Below are 27,556 nucleotides of genomic sequence, written 5' to 3' on the forward strand. Positions count from 1 at the left end.
CCAATTGATTTTAAGTTGGGAAATCTGTTACTAAGTATTTACACGCATAAGAGAGACAGACACATGATCATATAAAAATGTAAGCAATGTTTGAAATTATGTTTTAGTCAAATATTATATATTTAGGTTTCTTGCAGTCTACAAATGATTTGTTATTATGTTCCCATTGTTGGGGCTGAAAGACATGTAGACCTATCTTGTCAGCATATCCATAATCTTTGGTTGATGATAACACTGTCGGAAAAACACCGCACTTCCGTAGCAGTTGAGAACACAGCGTGTGGTTCGTTCAAGAACGTCAAACCTGCATTTTTCATTGTGTGTAAAAAAAAAAAAAAGACTGCATTTACAAATAATGTCATAACCTTGTTCAAGATTGAACTGTTGCGTGCCTCTGAAATTTGTTTAGCGGATTTATGATAATTGAACAGTTACGCCAGGACAGCGGAGTCAATCACCACCTTCCGGAGACACCTGAAACCCCACCTCTTTAAGGAATACCTAGGATAGGATAAGTAATCCTTCTCACCCCCCTAAAAGATTTAGATGCACTATTGTAAAGTGGCTGTTCCACTGGATGTCATAAGGTGAATGCACCAATTTGTAAGTCGCTCTGGATAAGAGCGTCTGCTAAATGACTTAAATGTAATGTAAATGTACTGACCTGCCTTCAAACAAAATGGGCTTTCAAGGTTACTTTATTGCAGACATATCACATCACCTACTGTCCATGTACGCAGGAATAAGTATTGTTGGAAACGTTGCACAAATTACACCTGAGACAAACAATAGACAAGAGTATCACTCAAAATAAATTAACATATGATGATCAGACCTGCACACACGTGAATGTCAAAGGATGAAATAAGCAAATGGATAATAAAAAATAAAAACCAGTATCGTATATAGGTCACGTTTTGACAGAGATTGTAAATCTTTTTATTTCATTTAACTAGGCAAGTCAGTTAAGAGCAAGTTCTTATTTACGATGATGGCCTACCCCGGCCAAACCTGGACGATGCTGGGCTAATTGTCCGCAGCCCAATGGGATACTGCCTGGATTCGAACCAGGGACTGTAGAGACTGCTCTTGTATTGCGCCACTCGGGAATCCTCATCTTTAGAGGGATTTACTCTGCTGCTACTAGCTGTTTATTATCTATGCATAGTCACTTTACTTTTTTTAGTAATCATTTCAAAGTAAGGTCTACAACACCTGTTGTATTCGGCGCATGTGACAAATACAATTTAAATGGATCTTTGAGGTTTCATCACAAAGTAGGGTATGTTATAGTAATATTTGAAACCCAAATAATTCTGCCATTCCTCTTTGAATTCTAAGGGTCAGACTATCAACATCATCGTTACCTGAATATGACCCGAGTAGCCCACCCGAACATGGCCCGGGATAATTTGGAACTCCGCGGGGAGGGGCACTTCACTTCCCGTAATTACGAGTGGATACCGAACGTCATCAGACGAGAGGAGCAGATCCGAATTGAATTTCAACGATTAATACCATATCAGAGGAGGTGAGAGTAACATTTAATTTCACAATGATCATGTACACGTTGTAGATGTACCATAGGAACTTACTTTATGAACGTTGTTTTATTGGTAGTTTGCGTGGGAGATATGGAGATTTCGGCTACTTTAGAAAAGTTGTGATAATGTTAGATAACGTAAGAGTAAAACAAAGGCTCATCTCTCCTGTCTGACAATCACACTGTGATCACAATAGTCTTTAATAGTAAAACAAAGGCTCTATGGTGTTTATTCCAAACGCTGTTGAGTTCCGTTTTGTTCAACTACTGAAGTTGTTCATGCATCGCGGTACTTCCGTCTTGTGCGTGTGATACAAATCGTGATAGCCACACACAGAGACCCTCGTTTTAGATTCGGTGTGAAAGTACAATTTCTACACACAAAATGAAAAAATCGACGGACAACAAGTTCAAATTGAATTGTATTCAACATTCGCGAAAGAGACAGGGGACATATGTGTGTGTTTTGTCCACAGAATACCACAGTGTGAGTCGTAATACCCATAAAACCTAGCGGTTAAACAAGGAAATGTTTTTCACCATTCATTTTCCCCATAGGGGATTTTAGAAACACTTAAAATAAGGACTGTGTTTCGTGTAGGCTTACCCTGTCATGACGTTTTCATAACCGTTTAAATCTCTCTAGGAAGAGGCGACTCCACTGTGGGGCTTTATAGAAATAATATATAATAATAATATATGCCATTTAGCAGACGCTTTTATCCAAAGCGACTTACAGTCATGTGTGCATACATTCTACGTATGGGTGGTCCCGGGAATCGAACCCACTACCCTGGCGTTACAAGCGCCATGCTCTACCAACTGGAAATGAATGTGACTATTTGTCTTAAGGGACAGCATAGGAACATCGGGGGGGGGGCTCCCTCCCCCTACTCCCTCTTTCAAACGTGCTGTCACTGCAAAGTACTGTTGGCTGCAATTATGTTAAAAACCGATTAGGGACTGTACATTATTTATAATGAACGATACCAGGAGAACAGTTGACCTCTGAAAATGAACATGGATGGCCCTCCCTTCAGGAAAATATATTTTTACCAGACCATCCCTGAACGCTTGAAAATGAGAAAGTGAACCCCCCCCCCATACCCAAAATTATAATCAAAACATAAAGTGGATAGCAGAGAACATGCCTACGTTTACCCTCACTCCTAGGACAGAACAGAGCCTTAGATATGAAGCTTCAGAAAATGTACTTTGTTTTGTAAGCATTACATTACAAAGTAGCCAGACTGTTGTGGATTTGCAGACCACTGAGGACAAGGGTAGAGTTGAAAATAACTACGTTATAATAATTGCACTGCATGAATCTATCATCTTATTTGCAGTCTGAGAAAAAAAATATAAACACACCTCATGACTGGAGACGAGCAGACATTTTTTTTAAATACCACAACAGCATGACAACGACTGAGCAGATGCTGCAGCACCGGATACATTTTGATTTCTATACAGGCTGTTGTTAAAAAAGAGGATAGTCTAAGTTTGGGACTGTGCTAAAGTTGTCTAGCAATTGTAAACATTTAGAGCAGCAAAATCAGTTACAACTGTAGTATCTGATCATAAATGAATTTGGGAAAAAGCCATACATTTTTTTTACAAAGCAGCTGCATATCTGACACTGAGTTTAGCAAATATATAAAAGCATACCAGTTCCATTTAAGGACCAAATAATTGACTGTGTCAGACCGGTTGCAAAATAGTTGGGAAGAGATATTTGATGTGCTGATTCTATGGCAAAGGGTTTATGAACTGATACACAAAACAACGCTGGATTTAAACACTTTTTTCAATTTAAATTATACAGAATTCTTGCAACCATAATAATCTTATATATATATATATATATGCAGGATACAACCATCCCAGCTCTGCAGCTTTAGCTGCGAAGAGACAGAATCATTTGATCTCTTGTTTTGGTACTGCCCATATGTAGCTTGTTTTTGGTAGCAGATTCAGGAACGGTTGAAAAATCACAACATTCATTTAAAGCTATCTTTGCAAATTGCTCTGCTGGGTGTCTTGAAAAGCCATGGTCAGTCGATCAATAATATAATAGTACTTTTTGTAAAGGTGTTCATCTTTAATTTAGAATCTGTGGAACTATGCGTATAGACAGGTTCAGAACTTTTGTGAAACATCACAGCACAGTTGAAAAATATATGGCAAGTAGAAGTCAAGACTGGATGGTTTTTAGAGATAAATAGGCGGGCTTAAGGGTAGCTGAACGGTGGGATTAGAAAAGAAAAAAGACAACAAAATAGATAACTAATGGAAAGTGTACCATTTACCATGTCTGTAAAATGTATGTATAAGCTGGAAGTAGAAGCCTAAGTATTGTTGCCCACTAGGTTTACTCCAATTAGGGGAGGTAGAGTTAGGGGAAAATAATAAAGGGAAATGTATAAAAAAAAATATGTGTATATATATGCAAAAAAGATATACAGTGCATTCGGAAAGTATTCAGACCCCTTGACTTTTTCCACATTTTGCTACGTTACAACCTTATTCTAAAATTGAGGAAAACAGTTTTCCCCTCATCACTCTTCACACAATACCCCATAATGACAAAGCAAAAACTGTTTTTTAAAACATTTCTGCTAATTTATAAATAAAAATACCCTGAAATATTACATTCACATAAGTATTCAGACACTTTATTCAGTACTGTGTTGAAGCACCTTTGGCAGCGTTTACAGCCTTGAGACTTCTTAGGTATGACGCTACAAGCTTGGCACGCATGTATTTGGGGAGTTTCTCACATTCTTCCCTGCAGATTCTCTCAAGCTCTGTCAGGTTGGATGGGGAGTGTTGCTGCACATCTATTTTCAGGTCTCTCCAGAGATGTTAGATCGGGTTCAAGTCCAGGCTCTGGCTGGGCCACTCAAGGATATTCAGACATTTGAATGTCCTGAGCGCGCTGGAGCAGGTTTTCATCAAGGATCTCTCTGTACTTTGCTCCGTTCATCTTTGCCTCGATCTTGACTAGTCTCCCAGTCCCCGCCACTGAAAAACACCACCATACATCACCGTAGGGATGGTGCCATGTTTCCTCCAGACGTGATGCTTGGCATTCAGGCCAAATAGTTAAATCTTGGTTTCATCAGACCAGAGAATCTTGTTTCTCCATGGCCTGAGAGTCTTTAGGTGCCTTTTGGCAAACTCCAAGCGGGCTGTCAAGTGCCTGTTATTGAGGAGTGGTTTCCGTCTGGCCACTCTACCATAAAGGCCTGATTGGTGGAGTGCTACAGAGATGGTTGTCCTTCTGTAAGGTTCTCCCATGTCCACAGAGGAACTCTGTAGCTCTGTGAGAGTGACCATCGGGTTTGTGGTCACCTCCCTGACCAAGGCCTTTCTCCCCAAATTGCTCTGATTGGCCGGGCAGGGAACACATTAGGAGCGATCTGTATTCCTCTATTCCTCCATACAGGTTCTTTCCAGATCCTTGATATCCTTCGTCTGCGCTTATGGGCCCCCCTCTTGAATTGAAACCACAGGTTTGAAATGGGAATAAAGTCAGGAGACTGAGATGTTGATTTTGTGGTGAATTAACAATTGGTTTGTGAATGGTGCCAATAATTGTATAGGTGTGTTGTACATGAATAATTGTACATGAGTGGACTGGAGAAGATCTACTTGAAGTGCCTAGGGAGTAGGTGTCCATTTGGAATAAAGCAATATACATGGTTATAACCCACCCCTTCCTCCCTGCCCTAACTTTTACAAAGTTTAAATACATTTTTTTCTGCAATAATACACAGAGTTATATAAATATAGGCATAAGATTAGAAGCCTTTTGAAATCCCCTATACTATTTTCTGGTGGGGGAAAAATGCCATTTAGTTTTCCCCTCCATCATTCCTACTCTACAGCAGGGGTTACCAAACTTTTTCACTCAGGACCCTCTTCCAGCATTGGGGAACATTCTGCTGTTCACACCCCTCTTGTTAGCGGAGAGAAAATGTTGCAGGTTTAAAGCTTATTTCTGTCAATATTACACATTTGGCACGGGGGTGCAGAGACAATTTGGCAGTTTTAAGCACATTTTCTTGCAATTCTATACATTTTGCAATTTCTAATGTCTATTCATGTGATATTTGAGTGAATCAAACATTAGAACAAACTGTATAGGCTAACAAAACCTAGCTAAAAACATTAGCTGATATGAGATAGTTGACTTGGACATTTATGACAATATATAAATAGCTCTCTAAGAGGAAAACTTGATGCACTACCCAAATAGCACCTTATGCATTCTATTATTACAACTTTCAAGAGGAAGTTGAAAGCTGGACTGAGTTCTTAAAATATATAAATTCATATATATATATTCAGTACCAGTCAAAAGTTTGAACACACTTACTCATTCCAGGGTTTGTCTTTATTTTTACTATTTTCTACATTGTAGAATAATAGTGAAGACATCAACATTATGAAATAACACATATGGAATCATGTAGTAACCAATAAATTGTTTAACAAATCAAAATATATATGAGATTCTTCAAAGTAGTCACCCTTTGCTTTGATGCCAGCTTTGCACCCTCGCGTTAATCACACTGTATTGTTGATCTACTAGTGGAACACGTGAGAATATTTACCATCCATTTTTCCTGTGTTAAAATTGAATTAGGCAATAGTCATCACACCGTATTAATGATTTACTACCTGCCATTTGGTTTGTGGAAAACTTCACTTATATGCACTCAAAGTTCACTGTAATATAGAATAACCAATTATTTTACCCCACCTTTTAAGTTGGCATAATATGGGCATCTTTTCATGGTATGATATTTGAAAGGTGCAAAAATTAATGAATCAATTTGGTATAATTTTTATTGTGAATTTGTGGTTCAATTTAGCGCCATCAGTTATGCTATTTATCACTCATATCCATCAGAGAGATGTGGTGACCAGCTGGAGGCTACATAATAGGGGACATCTGTAGACAGTAGGGCATAGGACACTTTACACTAATGTGTGTGTGTGTGTGTCTGTGTGCGTGTGTGTGTGTGTGGGGGTAGGTAACCATGGCAACGAGGGGTCATTCCTCATGTTCCTCGATGAGTAACCACACCAAGGAGAGAGTGAACATGGCTATGGTGACCCTGGAGAACTTCTACTGTAACCTGATAGACCAGCATGAGGAGAGAGAGATGAGGTGGGTGTTCTGCACCATGCTCACACAAACTGGAACTCTGAAAAGCAAAGATGATTCCTGAAAACATGTCAGAAGCTAAGAAGGCAGCACAGTGGCTTGCCACAAATGAGGAGAAGACAGTAGAGGTGTGACACATCACGTGATCTCTCTGCTTAGAGCCCCACACTGCCTGGTGAAGTTTGTGTGTGTGTGTTGGTGGACTGTAACTTTATTACACCATTTCTTTATGGAAACCCCTTATTAGGAAGAGATTATGTGTGTGGTTGAGAAAAAGAAAGAAAGGAAAAGAGAGACAGTGTTTTATACAGTTAGCTCAGGGACTAGAAGCTGTTACAGACGTCTGAAAAGGAAGTTATGCCCAAAGCAAACTCCCAGTTACAGCCAATGTTCCCTCAAAAAAAATTAGGCACTGAGAGAATTTAAGGTCTGCTGAGCGCAAACTTGAATGTTGTGAAAATTCTGTGCAACTTCTTGCTGTGAACACTGAAGCTGTACCCGTTTGGTCAAGTTGGCTACTGTGGGTATTTGATCATAATGTAGACCTACCAGAGTGGCCTACCATCAACAACGATGGAGAAAATGCATCCCATAACATTTTAACATGGAAATAGCTGCTGAATTTTACAGCCTACAGTTGCAGCCAATATGTGGTGTTCAATGTAGGCCTACATTCCATGAGACTTTTGAAAAAACATCATGGCTTGACATTAACCTGTTTATTCCAGTTGTCTTTCAGACAAGGTGACTGAAAATGTTGTTGTGTTGTTTGATGCAAGAAACCACTAAATAAAATGCATCATTATTCCTATACCATTATTACAGAGAATCAGACAAATAATGCTACCTTCTGCCTATTGGCTACATAGCGTATTCAAGCCAGTCTCAAAATACAACAATGTTCTTTACCTGACTCGCTTTTCAAAGATGACTAGAAATGCACATGTTTTGTGATCTTGTAGGGAGCAACCACTCCCGCATTGCTGGCTACAAATGATCTATAACTATGTTAATAAGTTCCTAACTAGTAAAGGTCAAATGTACACACCTGGCTACATGTAGCTCTAGCTTTGATCTCAAAACACGCGGATCAACTCACGACTTCTCATGCTGTAAACACAGTCCAGTTCAAAGTGAATGGCACAGATCCATATATGGCAATGGTCTATGTGCATATAGGCCATCTGAGGTATGGCTTACCGGTCTGTGAAGAGTACAGGCCTCAGTTTTGCCTGTCAATGCAATAGAATCCTACTCTGTTCTGCTTACAACAAAAACTCTTGCATAGTTAGTTTTGCATGCTAAGTCTTGCATAGTTTATTTTGTTTCGGTTTGTTGCATTGAAAGTGGCTTTTATTATTATTTATTAATTCCCACAGTAAAGGGAAACGTTGATAGTGTTAAGTAACGGGAAAAACTCTAGAAAGTTGAGTGCAGTTCAGTCTCGTGCTTCTCTACGCTGGCTGCTATTTCTTCTGCGGGGCAGTCCCGGGGGAGCTGTGCACCCGCGCTCTCATGCAGCTTGGAGGGAACATTGATCACAGCTCAACCTACCCACCAATGTTTATGGTTTGTTTCTCTTTGACAATGTATGAATGGGCCATTCCAATTATGTTACCGTTCCTCCATAACTGTCCTGTAGAAATGAAACAGCAGGTAGTGTAGTGATCAGTAGGTTGGGAGGCGTCTTCCTGAATCAGCATATTTGACCATAACCTTTGCCTCTTGACCCTCAACCCCTATTTCATTGCCAGGCAACAGAAGCTGGAGATGGTGATGGAGGAGGAGGGGCTGCCTGATGAAGAGGTGAGTATAGTTCTAGCAGTGGCACATGCTCACACACACACACTTACACACAACCTGTGTTGCAGAAGCGTATTCGGCGCTCCCAGCACGCGCGTAAGGAGACAGAGTTCCTGAGGCTGAAGAGAACCAGGCTGGGATTGGATGACTTTGAGTCCCTCAAGGTGATTGGTCGAGGAGCTTTTGGAGAGGTAAGCATACATGGAGCTATTAGAATTCTGAACACGTCTGAACAAAAAAAACGCACAACTGCCTAATCCACTGTTTCAGAAAATGTATTGATGACGGTAGTGTAAATGCCCTTGCATTGGCTATGACCTCGTGAACTTCTTGCTGCCATGTTGGCTCAACTCTGACCTTTGTCCTCTGACTTCCAGGTGCGTCTGGTCCAGAAAAAGGACACAGGCCACATCTACGCCATGAAGATCCTGCGCAAGGCCGACATGCTGGAGAAGGAACAGGTGTGTGTGTCTCCCCCTCTCAGTCTCATTTTGTCTCCCTCTGCCTCCCCCTTTTGTCTCTCCGTCTCTCCCTTTTGTCTCTCTCTCTCTTGCTCTCTCTCCGTCTTGCTCTCTGTCTCTCAATACAATTTGCTTTATTGGCATGATGTAACAATGTACATATTGCCAAACTTACTTTGGAGATTTACAATATTGTCAACGAGACGAGTCATAACAATAATCAAGGGTCAGAATAACCATACATTGAACAATAACAATAAGCATAAAGGACATGTGCAGGTTGATTGGTCTGCTAGACACTGTTCCTCATCTTATGGCAGGCAGCAATGTAGTGCGCTGCCAACCCACAGCTCTCTGCGTCCTCCCTCAACAGGATGGGTAGCCTACTCTCATCAGAGAGGTCTTTGAAATCTTGAATAAGGGTTTCCAATTTGGGGACATGACAGTCTCTAATTGTTTTATAAATTTTTTAAATGTTGTCAGGAAATGCAGATCTGTCTCAGGTTCTGCTGTGGTGCAGTGGTTGCACAGCCTTTCCTCTACAGGGAGACAGGTTCTGCTGTGGTGCAGTGGTTGCACAGCCTTTCCTCTACAAGGAGCAAGGTTCTGCTGTGGTGCAGTGGTTGCACAGCCTTTCCTCTACAGGGAGCCAGGTTCTGCTGTGGTGCAGTGGTTGCACAGCCTTTCCTCTACAGGGAGCCAGGTTCTGCTGTGGTGCAGTGGTTGCACAGCCTTTCCTCTACAGGGAGCCAGGTTCTGCTGTGGTGCAGTGGTTGCACAGCCTTTCCTCTACAGGGAGCCAGGTTCTGCTGTACTTTGTCAAGGTTTTGATCAGTAACCATGGGTAAATAGTTAGCCACGGTGTACTGTTGATTTAGGGCCAGATAGCACTGCATTTCGCTTTGTGCTTGTGTTTCCCAATAAGCAGTGTAGTTTTATTTTGACTGTGTTGTAATTTGGTTTATTCTGATTGACTGGATGTTCGGGTCCCGAGGCTTCATTGTGTTTGTAGAACAGGTTTGTGAACAGCCACAGGACCAGCTGGATGAGGGGGCTCTTTTCAATGCTCAGCTCTTGGCATTGCAGGGCTTGGTAATGATATGAGAGGGGGTCACTGTATTTTAGATTTTTCTAAAACTTATTTGCGCTCTTTTTAGTTGTTATTATTAGTGGGTGTTGGCCTAATTCTGGCCTGCATGCATTGTTTGTAGTTTTCCCCTGGACATGTAGGAGAATCTTACAGAACACTGCATGCAGGATTTTAATGGGGTGTTTGTCCCATTGGGGGAAATCTTGTTTTGCAAGTGGACCCCACACCTCGCTGTCATAAATTGGTTCAATGACGCATTCAATTAGTTGTAGCCAAATATTAATAGGTATTTCAATTAGAATTTGCTTCTTTTTTATTTTTTACAAACTTTTTACACTTTCTCTCCCCAATTTCGTTGTATCCAATCGGTAGTTACAGTCTTGTCTCATCTCTGCAACTCTCGTACGGACTCGGGAGAGGCAAAGGTCGAGAGCCGTGCGTCCTCTGAAGCACGACCCCACTGAGCCGCACTGCTTCTTGCCACAATGCCCACTTAACCCGGAAAACAGCAAGAACATCCTTGCTGGGCCAATTGTGCGCCACCCCATGGGTCTCCTGGTTGCGGCTGGCTTCAACAGAGCCTGGACTCAAACCCAGAATCGCACACTTAAACCACTGCGCCACTCGGGAGGCCTGAATGAGCTTTTTAATGGCGTAGAATGACCTGCGTGCTTTCTCTCTCAATTAATTCACTGCCTCATTAAGGTGTCCAATTGAGCTTATTTTTAAACATAAGTAATTGCAGTGTGTGCAGTACTCTATATATTTTGTACCAATTGAGAACTAATTCCCTGAGATCTGGATCTTCTCTGGAAAATCATTATTTTTGTATTTTTGGGGTTTACTGCCAGGTCCCAGGTCTGACAGTATTGCTCTCACAGGTCTAGGCTCTGCTGTAGGCCATGTGCTGTGGGTGACAGCAGGAACAGGTCATCTGCGACGAGCAGGCATTTAACCTCTGAATTGTGGAGACTAACACCAGAACACACGTGGATTTTCTAGAATAGTGGCCAATTCGTTGATGTAAATATTGGAGAGTGCAGGGCTCAGATTGCAACCCTGGCGAAGGCCCTTTCCCTGGTCAAAGAATTCTGTTGTTTTCTTGCCCATTTTAATACTGCATGTATTGACAGTATACATTGATTTAATTATGTCATATATTTTACCCCCTACACCATTTTCAATACTTTTGTAGAACAGTCCTGTATGCCAAATAGAGTCAAATGCTTTTTGGAAGTCGATAAGGCAAGCGTATATTTCGGTGTTATTTTGGTAGACATGTTTATCTATCAGGGTGTCTAGGGTGTAAATATGATCGGTCATGCAATGTTTTGGTATAAATTCAATTTGGCTTTTACTCAAGACATTGTGCTTATTAAGGAAGTTTAGAACTCTTACATTTACAATACTACAGAAAATCTTCCCCAGGTTGCTGTTCACACAAATGCCTCTAATTGTTAGGGTCAAATTTGTCTCCGTTCTTAAAGATTGGGGTTATGAGTCCTTCATTCCAGATGTCAGGGAAATAACTTACACTCAGTATCAAATGAAACAATTTCAATATAGCCAATTGAAATGTTGCACTAGTTAATTTGAGCATCTTGTTTATGATGCCATCAGGTCCTCATGCTTTTTTAAATGTGAGGGCCTGAAGTTTCTTATTGAGCATCTGGTCAGTAATTCAACTTCTCATGAATTCCATTAAACTTCTCATGAATTTGGCATTGTTCTGCGTTTGTGTCAATTTGAACAGTGTTGTAGTGTTTTAAAATGGGTTGGCCATTTTGTATCTCTAATTCCTCTAGTTTCGATTCTTATTTAGGTTTTTCCAATTTTGCCAGAAGTTGATGTGTTTATGGACTCCTCAATTAGTGTCAGCTGCTTGCTGTTGTACTGGGCTTTTTTGGTTCTGAGTGTACGTTTATAGAGTTTTAAAGTCTCACAGTAATTAAGGCGTAATTAACAATTATTTGAGTCTCTGTGCTTTTGGTTGGATAGTGTTCTAAGTTTTTTCCTTATACTTTTACAATCTGCATCAAACAGTTGTCATCTGGTCTTTTTTCTTTCTTTAAAAAAAAATCAATTTCAGTTGTGCTTCTTTTGCATTTTTCCTGAATATATCTTTTTTTTTTTTTTTTTTTTTATACTCTGAGTGGGTGTGGTATCCAGAAAGTTATCTAAGAGTGTTTGCATTTTTTGGTTACTGGTTGCTTTCTGGTATTCGTCTGGGCTGTGAATGTGTGGTTTTGAGGAACAAGGTAATTTGGCTGTGATCAGACAGAGGTATTAGTGGCTTGACAGTGAATGAGCTGAGAGAGAAGGGGTCAATGTCTGTGATCATATAGTCTACTGTGCTGTGGCCAAGAGGTGAGCAGTAGGTGAATCTCCCCATAGAGTCCCCCCGTAACGTACCATTGACAAAGTACAGACCCAGGCTTCTACAGAGCTGCAACAGATCCCTTCCGTTTTTGTTGATGGTGCTGTCACTGTTGTTTCTATGGGGAGATGAAGACAGTTAGAAACAGTACGGCCTGTAATAAAGCTGTCCCCCCTTGTGGTCGTTAGATCAGGTAGGGGTCCTGTGTGCACATTTGTATCCCCACAGATGAGCACATTTCCCTGAGCCTGGAAATGGCACGTCTGTTCCTCAAGGGTGGGGAATATCTCATGTTTTTCAGTTTTAACCGGATGTGATATTTACAAATTTTGAGGGGATCAATTCGATTTAGTAGTTTGGATTTGTACCAAATTATCAATCCTCCAGAGTCTCTGCCTCTATTGACAGAGCTGTGTTTCTGTGACGGCACAATTACGTCTCTGTAGCCTGTGGGGCAGTGAGTGACAATGTCAGCCTTACACCATGTCTCCTGCAGAATGATTACCTCTCTGTAGCCTGTGGGGCAGTGAGTGACAATGTCAGCCTTACACCATGTCTCCTGCAGAATGATGACCTCTCTGTAGCCTGTGGGGCAGTGAGTGACAATGTCAGCCTTACACCATGTCTCCTGCAGAATGATTACCTCTCTGTAGCCTGTGGGGCAGTGAGTGACAATGTCAGCCTTACACCATGTCTCCTGCAGAATGATTACCTCTCTGTAGCCTGTGGGGCAGTGAGTGACAATGTCAGCCTTACACCATGTCTCCTGCAGAATGATTACCTCTCTGTAGCCTGTGGGGCAGTGAGTGACAATGTCAGCCTTACACCATGTCTCCTGCAGAATGATGACCTCTCTGTAGCCTGTGGGGCAGTGAGTGACAATGTCAGCCTTACACCATGTCTCCTGCAGAATGATTACCTCTCTGTAGCCTGTGGGGCAGTGAGTGACAATGTCAGCCTTACACCATGTCTCCTGCAGAATGATGATGTCAACATCTTTAAGATTTAACTCCAGTGCTAAACTCTTCAGTCCAAAGGTTGATGAGTTTAGGCCCTGAATGTTCCACATGCTAACTGATAGGTTGATGAGTTTAGGCCCTGAATGTTCCACATGCTAACTGATAGTGATTTCATGTTGCAAAAAGAAAGAATAGCGCAGTCAGAACTACAGTTTACTACTAAGTTTTTCCTAGTGAGATAATGGATTACAGAAAACATCTAACTCTTTTTCTTCTTCCGATTCATTGAACAAGTAAACTTTTAGTACTGCGCGTGTGTGTGTATGTGTGCGTGTATGTGTGTGTTGCTACTGCCTGAGCATAGATATCGTTGTCTGGCTGGCTGGTTGCTTCTGCCCGAGCAGAGATAGCGTTGTCTCGCTGGCTGGTTGCTACTGCCCGAGCAGAGATAGCGTTGTCTCGCTGGCTGGTTGCTACTGCCCGAGCAGAGATAGCGTTGTCTCGCTGGCTGGTTGCTACTGCCCGAGCAGAGATAGCGTTGTCTCGCTGGCTGGTTGCTACTGCCCGAGCAGAGATAGCGTCTCGCTGGCTGGTTGCTACTGCCCGAGCAGAGATAGCGTCTCGCTGGCTGGTTGCTACTGCCCGAGCAGATAGCGTTGTCTCGCTGGCTGGTTGCTACTGCCCGAGCAGAGATAGCGTCTCGCTGGCTGGTTGCTTCTGCCCGAGCAGAGATGGCGTTGTCTCGCTGGCTGGTTGCTACTGCCCGAGCAGATAGCGTTGTCTCGCTGGCTGGTTGCTACTGCCCGAGCAGAGATGGCGTTGTCTGGCTGGCTGGTTGCTACTAGGGCGTTGCCTGGCTGGCTGGTTGCTACTGCTCGAGCAGAGAGGGGTTGCCTGGCTGGCTGGTTGCTACTGCCCGAGCAGAGATAGCGTTGTCTCGCTGGCTGGTTGCTACTGCCCGAGCAGAGAGAGTGTTGTCTGGCTGGCTGGTTGCTACTGCCCGAGCAGAGAGTGTTGTCTGGCTGGCTGGTTGCTACTGCCCGAGCAGAGAGAGTGTTGTCTCGCTGGCTGGTTGCTACTGCCCGAGCAGAGATAGCGTCTCGCTGGCTGGTTGCTACTGCCCGAGCAGAGATAGCGTTGTCTCGCTGGCTGGTTGCTACTGCCCGAGCAGAGATAGCGTCTCGCTGGCTGGTTGCTACTGCCGGAGCAGAGATAGCGTTGTCTGGCTGGCTGGTTGCTACTGCCCGAGCAGAGATAGCGTTGTCTCGCTGGCTAGTTGCTACTGCCCGAGCAGAGATAGCGTTGTCTGGCTGGCTGGTTGCTACTGCCCGAGGAGAGATAGCGTTGTCTCGCTGGCTGGTTGCTACTGCCTGAGCAGAGATGATGACTTGGAATGGAAAATAATAAAGTAATGAAATATAAAAGGAAGTTATACACACAACTTAAATATTGTATTTATTGATGTCTGCTCAGTGTGGACCTGACAGAGACAATGGAAAATTGTCAATGTTTTGGCAGTTGAATGTTCAATATTTTTTCCTTTGGAATTTCCAAAAATCAAATCTGAAATAGTTTTAATGTCATTATTTCTTAATTAATTTAATGTTTAAAAATAATCGTAACCAAAACTTTTTTTTTTAAATTAATCGAATCGAAAATGAGCGACCTGAAAAAGCACTATTCACTCAGTGCTAATGAGTGTAGAGAGAATATGTCTGTTAATTCTGCATGATCTGTGTTGTATTTCTATGTTAGGTGGGCCATATCCGGGCTGAGAGGGACATCCTGGTGCAGGCAGACAGTCTGTGGGTGGTCAAGATGTTCTACAGCTTCCAGGACAAGATTAACCTCTACTTACTCATGGAGTTCCTACCTGGAGGTCAGTGGAGGCTGGTGGGAGGAGCTATAGGAGGATGGGCTCATGTAATGGCTGGAATGTAGTATATGGAAGGTATCAAGCATATGAAACCACATGTTCGACTCTGTTCCATGCATTACATTCCAGCCATTACAATGAGCTCATTCTCCTATCGCTCCTTCCACCAGCCTCCACTGCTGGAGATGTGGGTGTTATGTTTGTCCATGTCCATGTTTGCAGTTGTGTGTGATGCTGATGGTCTGTGTTGCATCCCCTGCAGGTGACATGATGACATTGCTGATGAAGAAGGATACTCTGTCAGAGGAGGAGACTCAGTTCTATGTGGCTGAGACGGTACTGGCCATAGACTCTATACACCAGATGGGCTTCATACACAGAGACATCAAACCTGACAATGTACTGCTGGACTCTAAGGTACACATACACACTACCTGGTTGAAATTACATAATTACAAACAGGTTTAATTATGGTTGAAATGACATCATTACACACAGGTTTAATTATGGTTGAAATGACATCATTACACACACACAGACATGAGAGTGACATCAGATCACCACATTATAATGCTGTCTGTCGACCCTGTCTAGATTAATAAATCCACACACAGTTTCACAGTCACCACAGGAAGTGGGATTTCAGAAACACTCTCTGGTGTTGTCACACAGTATTACTGAAACATCCACAGGAAGTGTGATTTCAGAAACACTCTTTGGTGTTGTCGCACAGTATTACTGAAACATCCACAGGAAGTAGTGTAGTACAGCTAACCGTGTGTGTTTTCCAGGGCCATGTGAAGCTGTCAGACTTTGGCCTGTGTACAGGGTTGAAGAAAGCCCATCGGACAGAGTTCTACAGGAACCTCAACCACAGCATCTCCAATGACTTCAGTGAGTACAACAATAAAGCCATACGTGATTCATTTCAGTTGATAAAACTATACAACTTACAGTATACAATTCCTTCAGAAAGTATTCACACCCCTTGACTTTTCCCAGCCTGAATATAAAATTGATTCAATCTTCTTTTTTTTTGTCGCTGGCCTAAACACACAATACCACATGATTTTTGAATGACTACCTCATCTCTGTACCCACACATAAAATGATCTGTAGGTCCCTCAGTTGAGCAGTGAATTTCAGACACAGATTCAAATAAAGACCAGGGAGGTTTTCCAATGCCTCACAATAAAGGGCACCTATTGGTAGATGAGTTTAAAAAAAAAGCAGACATTGAATCTTTTTTGTTTGTTATTTATTTAACTAGGCAAGTCAGTTAAGAACAAATTCTCATTTACAAAGGTGGCCTACACTGGCCAAACTCGGGTGACGCTGGGCCAATTGGGCGCTGCCCTGTGGGACTCCCAATCACAGCTGGTTGTGATATACAGTGGGGCAAAAAAGTATTTAGTCAGCCACCAATTGTGCAAGTTTTCCCACTTAAAAAGATGAGAGAGGCCTGTAATTTTCATCATAGGTACACTTCAACTATGACAGACAAAATTAGAAAAAAAATCCAGAAAATCACATTGTAGGATCTTTTTATGAATTTATTTGCAAATTATGGTGGAAAATAAATATTTGGTCACTTACAAACAAGCAAGATTTCTGGTTCACAGAGACCTGTAAGAGGCAACTTTAAGAGGCTCCTCTTTCCTCCACTTGTTACCTTTATTAATGGCACCTGTTTGAACTTGTTAGTATAAAAGACACCTGTCCACAACCTCAGTCACACTCCAAACTCCACTATGGCCAAGACCAAAGATCTGTCAAAGGACACCAGAAACAATTGTAGACCTGCACCAGGCTGGGATGACTGAATCTGCAATAGGTAAGCAGCTTGGTTTGAAGAATTCAACTGTGGGAGCAATTATAAGGAATTGGAAGACATACAAGACCACTGATAATCTCCCTCGATCTGGGGCTCCACGCAAGATCTCACCCCGTGGGGTCAAAATGATCACAAGAACAGTGAGCAAAAATCCCAGAACCACACGGGGGGACCTAGTGAATGACCTGCAGAGAGCTGGGACCAAAGTAACAAAGCCTACCATCAGTAACACACTACGCCGCCAGGGACTCAAATCCTGCAGTGCCAGACGTGTCCCCTTGCTTAAGCCAGTACATGTCCAGGCCCGTCTGAAGTTTGCTAGAGAGCATTTGGATGATCCAGAAGAAGATTGGGAGAATGTCATATGGTCAGTCGCTCTGGATAAGAGCGTCTGCTAAATGACTTAAATGTAAATGTGAATGTCAGATGAAACCAAAATATAACTTTTTGGTAAAAACTCAACTAGTCGTGTTTGGAGGACAAAGAATGCTGAGTTGCATCCAAAGAACACCATACCTACTGTGAAGCATGGGGGTGGAAACATCATGCTTTGGGGCTGTTTTTCTGCAAAGGGACCAGGACGACTGATCCGTGTAAAGGAAAGAATGAGTGGGGCCATGTATTGTGAAATTTTGAGTGAAAACCTCCTTCCATCAGCAAGGGCATTGAAGATGAAATGTGGCTGGGTCTTTCAGAATGACAATGATCCCAAACACACCGCCCGGGCAACGAAGGAGTGGCTTCGTAAGAAGCATTTCAAGGTCCTGGAGTGGCCTAGCCAGTCTCCAGATCTCAACCCCATAGAAAATCTTTGGGGGGAGTTGAAAGTCTGTATTGCACAGCAACAGCCCCAAAACATCACTGCTCTAGAGGAGATCTGCATGGAGGAATGGGCCAAAATACCAGCAACAGTGTGAAAACCTTGTGAAGACTTTTGACCTCTGTCATTGCCAACCAAGGGTATATAACAAAGTTTTAAGATACTTATGTTATTGACCAAATACTTGTTTTCCACCATAATTTGCAAATAAATTCATTAAAAATGTGATTTTCTGTTTTTTTTTTCTCCATTTTGTCTGTCATAGTTGAAGTGTACCTATGATATAAATTACAGGCCTCATCTTTTTAAGTGGTAGAACTTGCACAATTGGTGGCTGACTAAATACTTTTTTGCCCCACTGTAGTCTGGATTCGAACCAGGTTGTCTTAGACCACTGTGCCATTTGGGAGCCCTTTGTGCATGGTGAAGTTATTAATTACACTTTGGATGGTGTATCAGTACACCCAGTCACTACAAAGATACAGGCATCCTTCCTAACCCAGTTGCCGGAGAGGAAGGAAACCACTCAGGGATTTCACCACGATGCCAATGGTGACTTTAAAACAGTTAGAGTTTAATGGCTGTGATAGGAGAAAACTGAGGATGGATCAGCAACATTGTATTTACTCCCCAATACTAACCTAAATTACAGAATGAAAAGAAGGAAGCCTGTACAGAATACAAACATGCATCCTGTTTGCTAAAAGGCAATAAAGTAATACTGCAAAACATTTGGCAAAGTAATTCACTTTTTGTCCTGAGTACAAAGTGTTGTGTCTGGGGCAAATACAACACACAATACACTCCACATATTTTCAGGCATAGTGGTGGCTGCGTCGTATTATAGGTATACTTGTAAAGGACAGTGTAGTTTTTCAGGATAAAAGACATTAACTAAATGGAGCTAAGCACAGGCAGAATCCTAGGAAAACCTGTTTCAGGCTGCTTTCCTAACACAAGGCCAAATCTACACTGGAGTTACTTACCGAGGACAGTGAATGATCCTCAGCGGCTGAGTTACAGTTTTGAAAATGTTTATCTAACAATTAATTTTGAAAAGGATAATGGGGAAAATATTGTACAGGTGTGCAAAGCTCTTAGAGACTTACCCAGAAAGACTCACAGCTGTAATCGCCGCCAAAGGTGATTCTAACATGTATTGACTTAAGTGAATTATACATTTCTGTATTTCATTTTCAATAAATCTACAAACATTTCTAAAAACATTTTGTTCACATTTTCATTATGGGAAATTGTGTGTAAATGAGTGAGAAACAATCTATTTAATAAATTTAGAATTCAGGCTGTGACACAGAATTCAGGCTGTGACGCATCAAAATGTGGAATAAGTCAAGGAGTATGAATCCTTTCTGAAGGCACTTATTTGTCATGATTTGTTGTACATTTTCCACCGATGTGTGTAGTTGTAATTGAGTTGTGCCTGTGACAAATAATGTTTTCTTTACAGCATCTCAGTACATGAACTCCAAGAGGAAAGCAGAGACTTGGAAGAGGAACAGACGCCAGCTGGTGGGTGTCATGGAGCTCTGGCTACCTTCAATAACTACTCAGCTTCCCTTAAACCTCCTCATAAACACAACCCGGATGACTGTAGTATACGGTTTCACAATGACCTCTGTTTTTTAAACGTGTTGGTTGTGTTTATTTAATCATAGGAAAAAGTGTTCTCTCATGTGAAAGAGTAGAGCAGCTCCAAAGAAAATCCATTTTGTCACGCTAGATAGCCTGTTGTTCGGTAGAGACTGTCTCTGGATGAAGTGAGGAAGGGCAGCGTAGGAGCACAGACACAGTACAGTACACATCTGATGTGCAGGTGGTTGGAATCCTGTCCCTGTAAGGAGATATACAGCACACTCACTGTTACGTCAGTTACATTTCCGCAGCAAGTGTATGGTATCGTTAGAGAAACGTCTGAGGTCGATTTGGTAAATTCAGGACTTTTCTGGTAATGCAAATTTAACTTGTGAGCTACAGGTTGTTTTACTGTCTGGGCTATGGAGGTTGTTTTACTGTCTGGGCTATGGAGGTTGTTTTACTGTCTGGGCTATGGAGGTTGTTTTACTGTCTGGGCTATGGAGGTTGTTTTACTGTCTGGGCTATGGAGGTTGTTCTACTGTCTGGGCTATGGAGGTTGTTTTACTGTCTGGGCTATGGAGGTTGTTTTACTGTCTGGGCTATGGAGGTTGTTTTACTGTCTGGGCTATGGAGGTTGTTTTACTGTCTGCGCTATGGAGGTTGTTTTACTGTCTGGGCTATGGAGGTTGTTTTACTCTCTGGGCTATGGAGGTTGTTTTACTGTCTGGGCTATGGAGGTTGTTTTACTGTCTGGGCTATGGAGGTTGTTTTACTGTCTGCGCTATGGAGGTTGTTTTACTGTCTGGGCTATGGAGGTTGTTTTACTCTCTGGGCTATGGAGGTTGTTTTACTGTCTGGGCTATGGAGGTTGTTTTACTGTCTGGGCTATGGAGGTTGTTTTACTGTCTGGGCTATGGAGGTTGTTTTACTGTCTGGGCTATGGAGGTTGTTTTACTGTCTGGGCTATGGAGGTTGTTTTACTGTCTGGGCTATGGAGGTTGTTTTACTGTCTGGGCTATGGAGGTTGTTTTACTGTCTGGGCTATGGAGGTTGTTTTACTGTCTGGGCTATGGAGGTTGTTCTACTGTCTGGGCTATGGAGGTTGTTTTACTGTCTGGGCTATAGAGGTAAGTCACATTTTGTGACATTTTGATGTTCTCAAGGTTTTTTCCCGACTAAGACCTCCTCTGCAAAAACGTCAACATCTATTACAGATTTCTTGATATATCTTAGATTAATTCTGACTATTTTGAAGCAGTGTTACTGGCTATGTTGTTGCTATGGTGTCTCAAGAGGGCCATACAGTAATATTGCAGTAAGAACCTAGTCTGCAGGCACCTTAACCCTCTCTCCTCTCTACTCATCTCCCTCTCTCCTTTCCCCCCTGTCCTCTCGCTCTCTCCTTTCCCCCTGTCCTCTCGCTCTCTCCTTTCCCCCCTGTCCTCTCGCTCTCTCCTTTCCCCCCTGTCCTCTCGCTCTCTCCTTTCCCCCTGTCCTCTCGCTCTCTCCTTTCCCCCCTGTCCTCTCCCTCTCTCATTTGCCCCCTGTCCTCTCCCTCTCTCCTTTCCCCCCTGTCCTCTCCCTCTCTCCTTTCCCCCCTGTCCTCTCCCTCTCTCCTTTCCCCCTGTCCTCTCCCTCTCTCATTTTCCCCCTGTCCTCTCCCTCTCTCATTTTCCCCCTGTCCTCTCCCTCTCTCATTTTTCTCCCTCTCATTTTCTCCCTCTCTCATTTTCCCCCCTCTCCCTCTCTCATTTTCCCCCTCTCTCATTTTCCCCCTCTCTCATTTTCCCCCCTCTCCCTCTCTCATTTTCCCCCTCTCCCTCTCTCATTTCCTCCCCTCTCCTTTCCCTCTCTCATTTTCCCCCCTCTCCCTCTCTCATTTCCTCCCCTCTCCTTTCCCTCTCTCATTTTCTCCCCTCTCATTTTCTCCCTCTCTCATTTTTCCTCTCCCTCTCTCATTTTCCCTCCTCTCATCTCCCTCTCTCATTTTCTCCTCTCCCTCTCTCATTTCCTCCTCCTCTCATCTCCCTCTCTCATTTCCCCCTCTCCTCTCCCTCTCTCATTTTCCCTCCTCTCCCTCTCTCATCCCCCCTCTCCTCTCCCCCTCATCCCCCTCCTCTCCCTCTCTCATTTCCCCCCCTCCTCTCCCTCTCTCATTTTCCCTCCTCTCATCTCCCTCTCTCATTTTCCCTCCTCTCCTCTCCCTCTCTCATTTTCCCTCCTCTCCCTCCTCATTCCCCCTCCTCTCCCCATTTTCACCCCCCTCCTCTCCCTCTCTCATTTCCCCCTCTCCTCTCCCTCTCTCTCCTTTCCCCCTCTCCTCCCTCTCTCTCTCTCTTCTCCCTCCTCCTCCTCTCCCTCTCTCATTTTCTCCTCTCCCTCTCTCATTTCCCCCCCTCTCCTCTCCCTCTCTCATTTCCCCCCCTCCTCTCCCTCTCTCATTTTCCCCCCTCTCCTCTCCCTCTCTCATTTTCCCCCTCTCCTCTCCCTCTCTCATTTCCCCCCCTCTCCTCTCCCTCTCTCATTTTCCCCCCTTCTCCCTTCATTTTCTCCTCTCCCCTCTCATTTTCTCCTCTCCCTCTCTCATTTTCTCTCCTCTCCCTCTCTCATTTCCCCCCCTCCTCTCCCTCTCTCTCTCCTTTCCCCCCCCTCCTCTCCCTCTCTCTCTCCTTTCCCCCCTCTCCTCTCCCTCTCTCATTTTCCCTCCTCTCCCTCTCTCATTTTCCCTCCTCCCTCTCTCCCCTTTCCCCCTCTCCCTCTCTCTCTCCTTTCCCCCTCCTCTCCCCTCTCATTTTCCCTCCTCTCCTCTCTCATTTTCCCTCCCTCTCCTCTCTCATTTTCCCTCCTCTCCCTCTCTCATTTTCCCTCCTCTCCCTCTCTCATTTTCCCTCCTCTCCCTCTCTCATTTTCCCTCCTCTCCCTCTCTCATTTTCCCTCCTCTCCCTCTCTCATTTTCCCTCCTCTCCCTCTCTTATTTTCCACCCTCTCTCATTTTCCCCCCTCTCTCATTTTCCCCCTCTCTCATTTCCCCCCTCTCTCATTTTCCTCCCTCTCTCATTTTCCTCCCTCTCTCATTTTCTCCCTCTCTCATTTTCTCTCCTCTCCCTCTCTCTCATTTTCAACCTCTCCCTCTCTCTCTCCTTTCCCCCCTCTCCTCTCCCTCTCATTTTCTCCCTCTCTCATTTTCCCCCCACTCCCTCTCTCATTTTCTCCTCTTTCCTCTCCCTCTCTCATTTTCTCCTCTCCCTCTCTCATTTTCTCCTCTCCCTCTCTCATTTCCCCCCATCCCTCTCTCATTTCCCCCCCTCTCCCTCTCTCATTTCCCCCCTGTCCTCTCCTCTCACCATTTCTCAGGCATTCTCCACTGTGGGAACTCCAGACTACATTGCCCCAGAAGTGTTCATGCAGACTGGATACAACAAGCTCTGTGATTGGTGGAGCCTGGGGGTCATCATGTATGAGATGTTGATTGGTAGGAGGGATATCTGTTGATTGGAAACACAGGCCCTAACTTAAGAGTGGCATTAGTAACTGAAACCTTTGTGTAAATCATGCATTGATGTCAGTTTGACGCAAGTTATGATTGAATTAGGATTGCTGTCTAAATGTCCCTCTCTCTCTCCAGGCTACCCCCCTTTCTGTTCAGAGACGCCCCAGGAAACCTATAAAAAAGTGATGAACTGGAAGGAGACTCTGGTGTTCCCTCCAGAAGTACCTATCTCAGAGAGGGCCAAGGATCTCATCCTCAGGTCAACACCAGTACTACATATCAACATGTTGAAAAATAGAGCGAGATTAATAAACATTCTGTAGCTTACTGTACAGCATGTTGCTCTTGAGAAGAATGAACATCAACTAAATGGTTACAATGTAATCTCAAGCTAGTTCTTTATCTATGGCAAGCACACTTCTATATCCCTCTGTGGTTGTTCTCAGGATCTAAACATGTCTATTTTACTGCTTAGGTTCTGCTGTGAGGGAGACCATCGGATCGGGGCGACAGGAGTGGAGGAGATCAAGAGAAACCTGTTTTTTGAGGGAGTCGATTATGACCACATCAGGTACACAGGGACTACTCACAAGGAACAGTTTATATCTAAATCAATGAGGTTTTTATACCTCAGTGGTCCAAATGTCCAGGCCTCACTACAGTTTTGCATTTGTCACCCTGTCCTCACGTCTCCCTCTCTCCTTTCCCCCCTCTCCTCTCCCTCTCTCATTTCCCATCACAGGGAGAGGCCTGCAGCGATCCCCATTGAGATTAAAAGCATCGACGACACGTCAAACTTCGACGAGTTCCCTGAGTCAGACATCCTTTCACCCACAGGTGAGAGAAAGACAGACAGTTTCAGCAGAAACTATTTTTCTGTGTCTCAGTTGATTATTATTCTGACTCTGTGTGTGTGTGTGGTTGTACAGTATACCCTGTGACTATCAACTATAAAGCTCTCTCCCTTTCTCCTGATCTATTTCCACTCCCTCTTTCCTCTCCCTCTTCTCTCTCCCAAGCTGCAGCAGCTCCCACCAAGTCCCCAGCAGCAGCAGCTGCAGCCGAGGCTGACTATAAGAATAAGGACTGGGTCTTTATCAACTACACCTACAAGCGCTTTGAGGGCCTGACAGCCAGGGGAGCCATCCCTTCCTACATGAAGGGAAGTAAGAGATGAACTGTGACCCAATAACTTTCGCTGCAATAGCCCCCTGAACCCCTCACCTCCCAGCAACACCCAGATGCCTTCACTTCACTGTTCTATTTCATATTACCACAAATATGAAAAAAGCAAAATATCTGTTTATTTCGACAGTTCAGTTAAACTGTGTTCATGGGGTAAGTCAATTCCCTGCAGGCCTCCTGAACCAGGATTCATTATAGCCTGTGAATAAACGCTTGTGACCACTGTTTGACTTTTCTGCGAATGTAAAACTTGATCTTAGAAACCGGGATAGCAGCTCTGATTGAGTAGGACCCAATGTCTCAAAGCTGAAGCCTAACTTTAACCTTCCCAGCAGCACTGAACAGCCGTAGAGCCGCCCCTTTGTGCCCCTCCAGAACCTTCTCCCTATTCCTCTCCTCAACCAGTCAGACTGTTCATAGGAAAACGTCTCTACTGTTCTCTGGGAGCTGGCAGGTTCCCAGCAGTCTGTATCACTTCCCCTGTGATGTCATCAGATCACTGCTTGCCTTCAAGGGAGGAGTTAGACGATTGCTATTTTAGGGTTCTATTTTGGGGATTTTTGTGATGTCACCAGTTAGTGAGTGAGAATTTTCAACAAAGGACAGAAAATTCCATCGTGGTCTTGCTACTCCTCTAGAAATATAAGCAAGAAGCACTTCTCCTTTACTGCATTTGTTGTGCCCTGTTATTTTTCTTCTCTAATTTTGTATAATACAGACATTTTCAATAAGGTTGATTCTAAATGCTGTTGGATTGAAATAGTATTAGTTTTCAGGGATATAACTAATGCTGGTTGTGTGTGTATGTTGAGCTGTCTGAATCTGCCTTTACCCAAAGAACTACAGGAGCTGTACAGTAGTTTAACATTTGAATCCCCCCTTCTTTAATGTCAAGTTGTTTCATTGCATGATGGAAAGATCTGGACTTTCGCTCTCACAACTTACTTGATTTTTCTTACAGCTGGACTTTCTAAAGCTGGTATTTAAAGAAGGGATTCTTATTTTAGTCTTCAGTTTTTTTCCATATAGTATTTTTAACTCACAAAGGTACCACTGTTTTATGAATAACGCTGGTTATTCATGAATTTCATGTACATTTTAGAACTTCCCTAAATATGGAATTTCAACTTGCATATATCTGTGTTTATAGCACTTTCAGGTGTGTGTGTGTAAACTTGTTCTCACTTTACTGGAGTAACTACAGGAGACTTTACTAGAGTAACTAGTAAATCATCTAATTACTATGCCATCTGGTAGTAGTACAGCTATGGAACACTAACCATTTGTTCAAAGTCTTAGAATTTTCAAGAGAATACAATGCTAAGTGCTATGTAACTTCTTATGCTTAAAGGTCATTACAAAAGGTAATTCCCATATAGTTACCCTTTAGTAATATCTTTGTAAAGTGTCCTTTCCAGATGGACGACTGAATGACGTTGAAGTGTAGTTTTCACTCGAGTGCTTTAAGGTGTTTTTATTGCCGGAGAAGTAAGCCCTGAGCAGCTGCTTAGAATGATAGACACACAGGCTGCGTTTACACAGGCAGCCCAATTCTGGTCAGTTTTTCACTAATTGGTCTTTTGACCAATTAGATCAGCTCTGATATTGATTTGATGTGAAAAGAATCTGATGTGATTGGTCAAAAGACCAATAAGTGGAATAAAGATACCAATTGGGCTGCCTTTGTAAACGCAGCCTTACTACTGTAGTGCTGTTTGAAAAGGTACACGTGACAAACAGGCGGTACAATACTTTCCATTATGTCTGCTGATGTGTTTAACAGATATCCATATGCAAATGACTACATGTATAAACCGCAATAATTCCTCTCTGCTGGATGACACACAGTATACTATGCATAGATGTGAGTGTGTGTCTTATTGAATACTTCTGAGGTTTTGAATGTAATTCAGCTCAACCACATTTCTCTGTAAAGAAAAAAGCTTTAAATGCTAAAATGATATCATCATTCAATAAAAGTTTCTTACAACTCTGTGGCATACTGTCTGTGGCTTCATGTGTATGTCTTTGTCAGGACAGCCATCCCTTATATAAGATGTCAACTTTAGGTTCTATTAGGCAAAACACAAAATCCTAAAGTTAGTTCAGTCGTCAATATATTTATTCAAATTTCCTCTGCAGCTGTGAAATTCTTGGAACAAATTCTTTGAAGAAAAACTATGTACATAACCTTAAACTATGTACATAACCTTAAACTATGTACATAACCTTAAACTATGATACTGAACGGCAACCTTCATATAAACACTTTCCATCAAATAAAATGTAATCAGCCATAAAAGGAAAGAAAACAGCACACACACACACACTTAACACACACTTAATATAACACATGGGGGTAAAGTATTAATAAGACAACTGAACACTAGTAGGTCTGGTTATATGCTGTAAACATCCTCCAAATCCGTGTCTGTATGTGTGCGTGTCTGTATGTGTGCGTGTCTGTATGTGTGCGTGTCTGTATGTGTGCGTGTCTGTATGTGTGCGTGTCTGTATGTGTGCGTGTCTGTATGTGTGCGTGTCTGTATGTGTGCGTGTCTGTATGTGTGCGTGTTTGTATGTGTGTGTGTATGTGTGCGTGTTTGTATGTGTGCGTGTTTGTATGTGTGCGTGTTTGTATGTGTGCGTGTCTGTATGTGTGCGTGTTTGTATGTGTGCGTGTTTGTATGTGTGCGTGTTTGTATGTGTGCGTGTTTGTATGTGTGCGTGTTTGTATGTGTGCGTGTCTGTATGTGTGCGTGTCTGTATGTGTGCGTGTCTGTATGTGTGCGTGTTTGTATGTGTGCGTGTTTGTATGTGTGCGTGTTTGTATGTGTGCGTGTTTGTATGTGTGCGTGTTTGTATGTGTGCGTGTCTGTATGTGTGCGTGTCTGTATGTGTGCGTGTCTGTATGTGTGCGTGTCTGTATGTGTGCGTGTTTGTATGTGTGCGTGTTTGTATGTGTGCGTGTTTGTATGTGTGCGTGTCTGTATGTGTGCGTGTTTGTATGTGTGCGTGTTTGTATGTGTGCGTGTCTGTATGTGTGCGTGTTTGTATGTGTGCGTGTTTGTATGTGTGCGTGTCTGTATGTGTGCGTGTTTGTATGTGTGCGTGTCTGTATGTGTGCGTGTCTGTATGTGTGCGTGTCGTGTTTGTATTTGTATGTGTGCGTGTCTGTATGTGCGTGTCTGTATGTGTGCGTGTCTGTATGTGTGCGTGTTTGTATGTGTGCGTGTTTGTATGTGTGCGTGTTTGTATGTGTGCGTGTCTGTATGTGTGCGTGTTTGTATGTGTGCGTGTCTGTATGTGTGCGTGTTTGTATGTGTGCGTGTTTGTATGTGTGCGT

At 43.1% G+C, this 27,556-nt stretch overlaps 1 protein-coding gene across 1 annotated transcript; it reads left to right on the forward strand.

Annotated features, from left to right (window-relative positions):
• Positions 1-1,369: 1,369 nt before the first annotated feature.
• On the forward strand, positions 1,370-26,205 carry LOC118400516 (serine/threonine-protein kinase 38-like). The gene is made up of 14 exons (XM_035797454.2): positions 1,370-1,531; positions 6,586-6,722; positions 8,474-8,525; positions 8,591-8,713; positions 8,900-8,983; positions 15,165-15,288; positions 15,548-15,702; positions 16,077-16,179; positions 19,408-19,469; positions 22,890-23,007; positions 23,161-23,284; positions 23,501-23,596; positions 23,768-23,862; positions 24,045-26,205. Exons 2-14 carry the CDS (start codon positions 6,592-6,594, stop codon positions 24,200-24,202), a joined length of 1,425 nt encoding a protein of 474 aa, XP_035653347.1. The 5' UTR covers positions 1,370-1,531; positions 6,586-6,591; the 3' UTR covers positions 24,203-26,205.
• The last annotated feature ends 1,351 nt before the right edge of the window (positions 26,206-27,556 follow it).

This window comes from Oncorhynchus keta, chromosome 21, assembly GCF_023373465.1.
Source record: "Oncorhynchus keta strain PuntledgeMale-10-30-2019 chromosome 21, Oket_V2, whole genome shotgun sequence".
Taxonomy (NCBI): domain Eukaryota; kingdom Metazoa; phylum Chordata; class Actinopteri; order Salmoniformes; family Salmonidae; genus Oncorhynchus; species Oncorhynchus keta.

Excerpts from the sequence above, each read along its gene's own strand:
- LOC118400516 (XM_035797454.2), top strand. The coding sequence starts at position 6,592 with ATGGCAACGAGGGGTCATTCCTCATGTTCCTCGATGAGTAACCACACC. Across the intron at positions 8,984-15,164 it reads ACATGCTGGAGAAGGAACAG|GTGGGCCATATCCGGGCTGA; the intron begins GTGTGTGTGTCT and ends TTTCTATGTTAG. Across the intron at positions 23,008-23,160 it reads CATGTATGAGATGTTGATTG|GCTACCCCCCTTTCTGTTCA; the intron begins GTAGGAGGGATA and ends CTCTCTCTCCAG.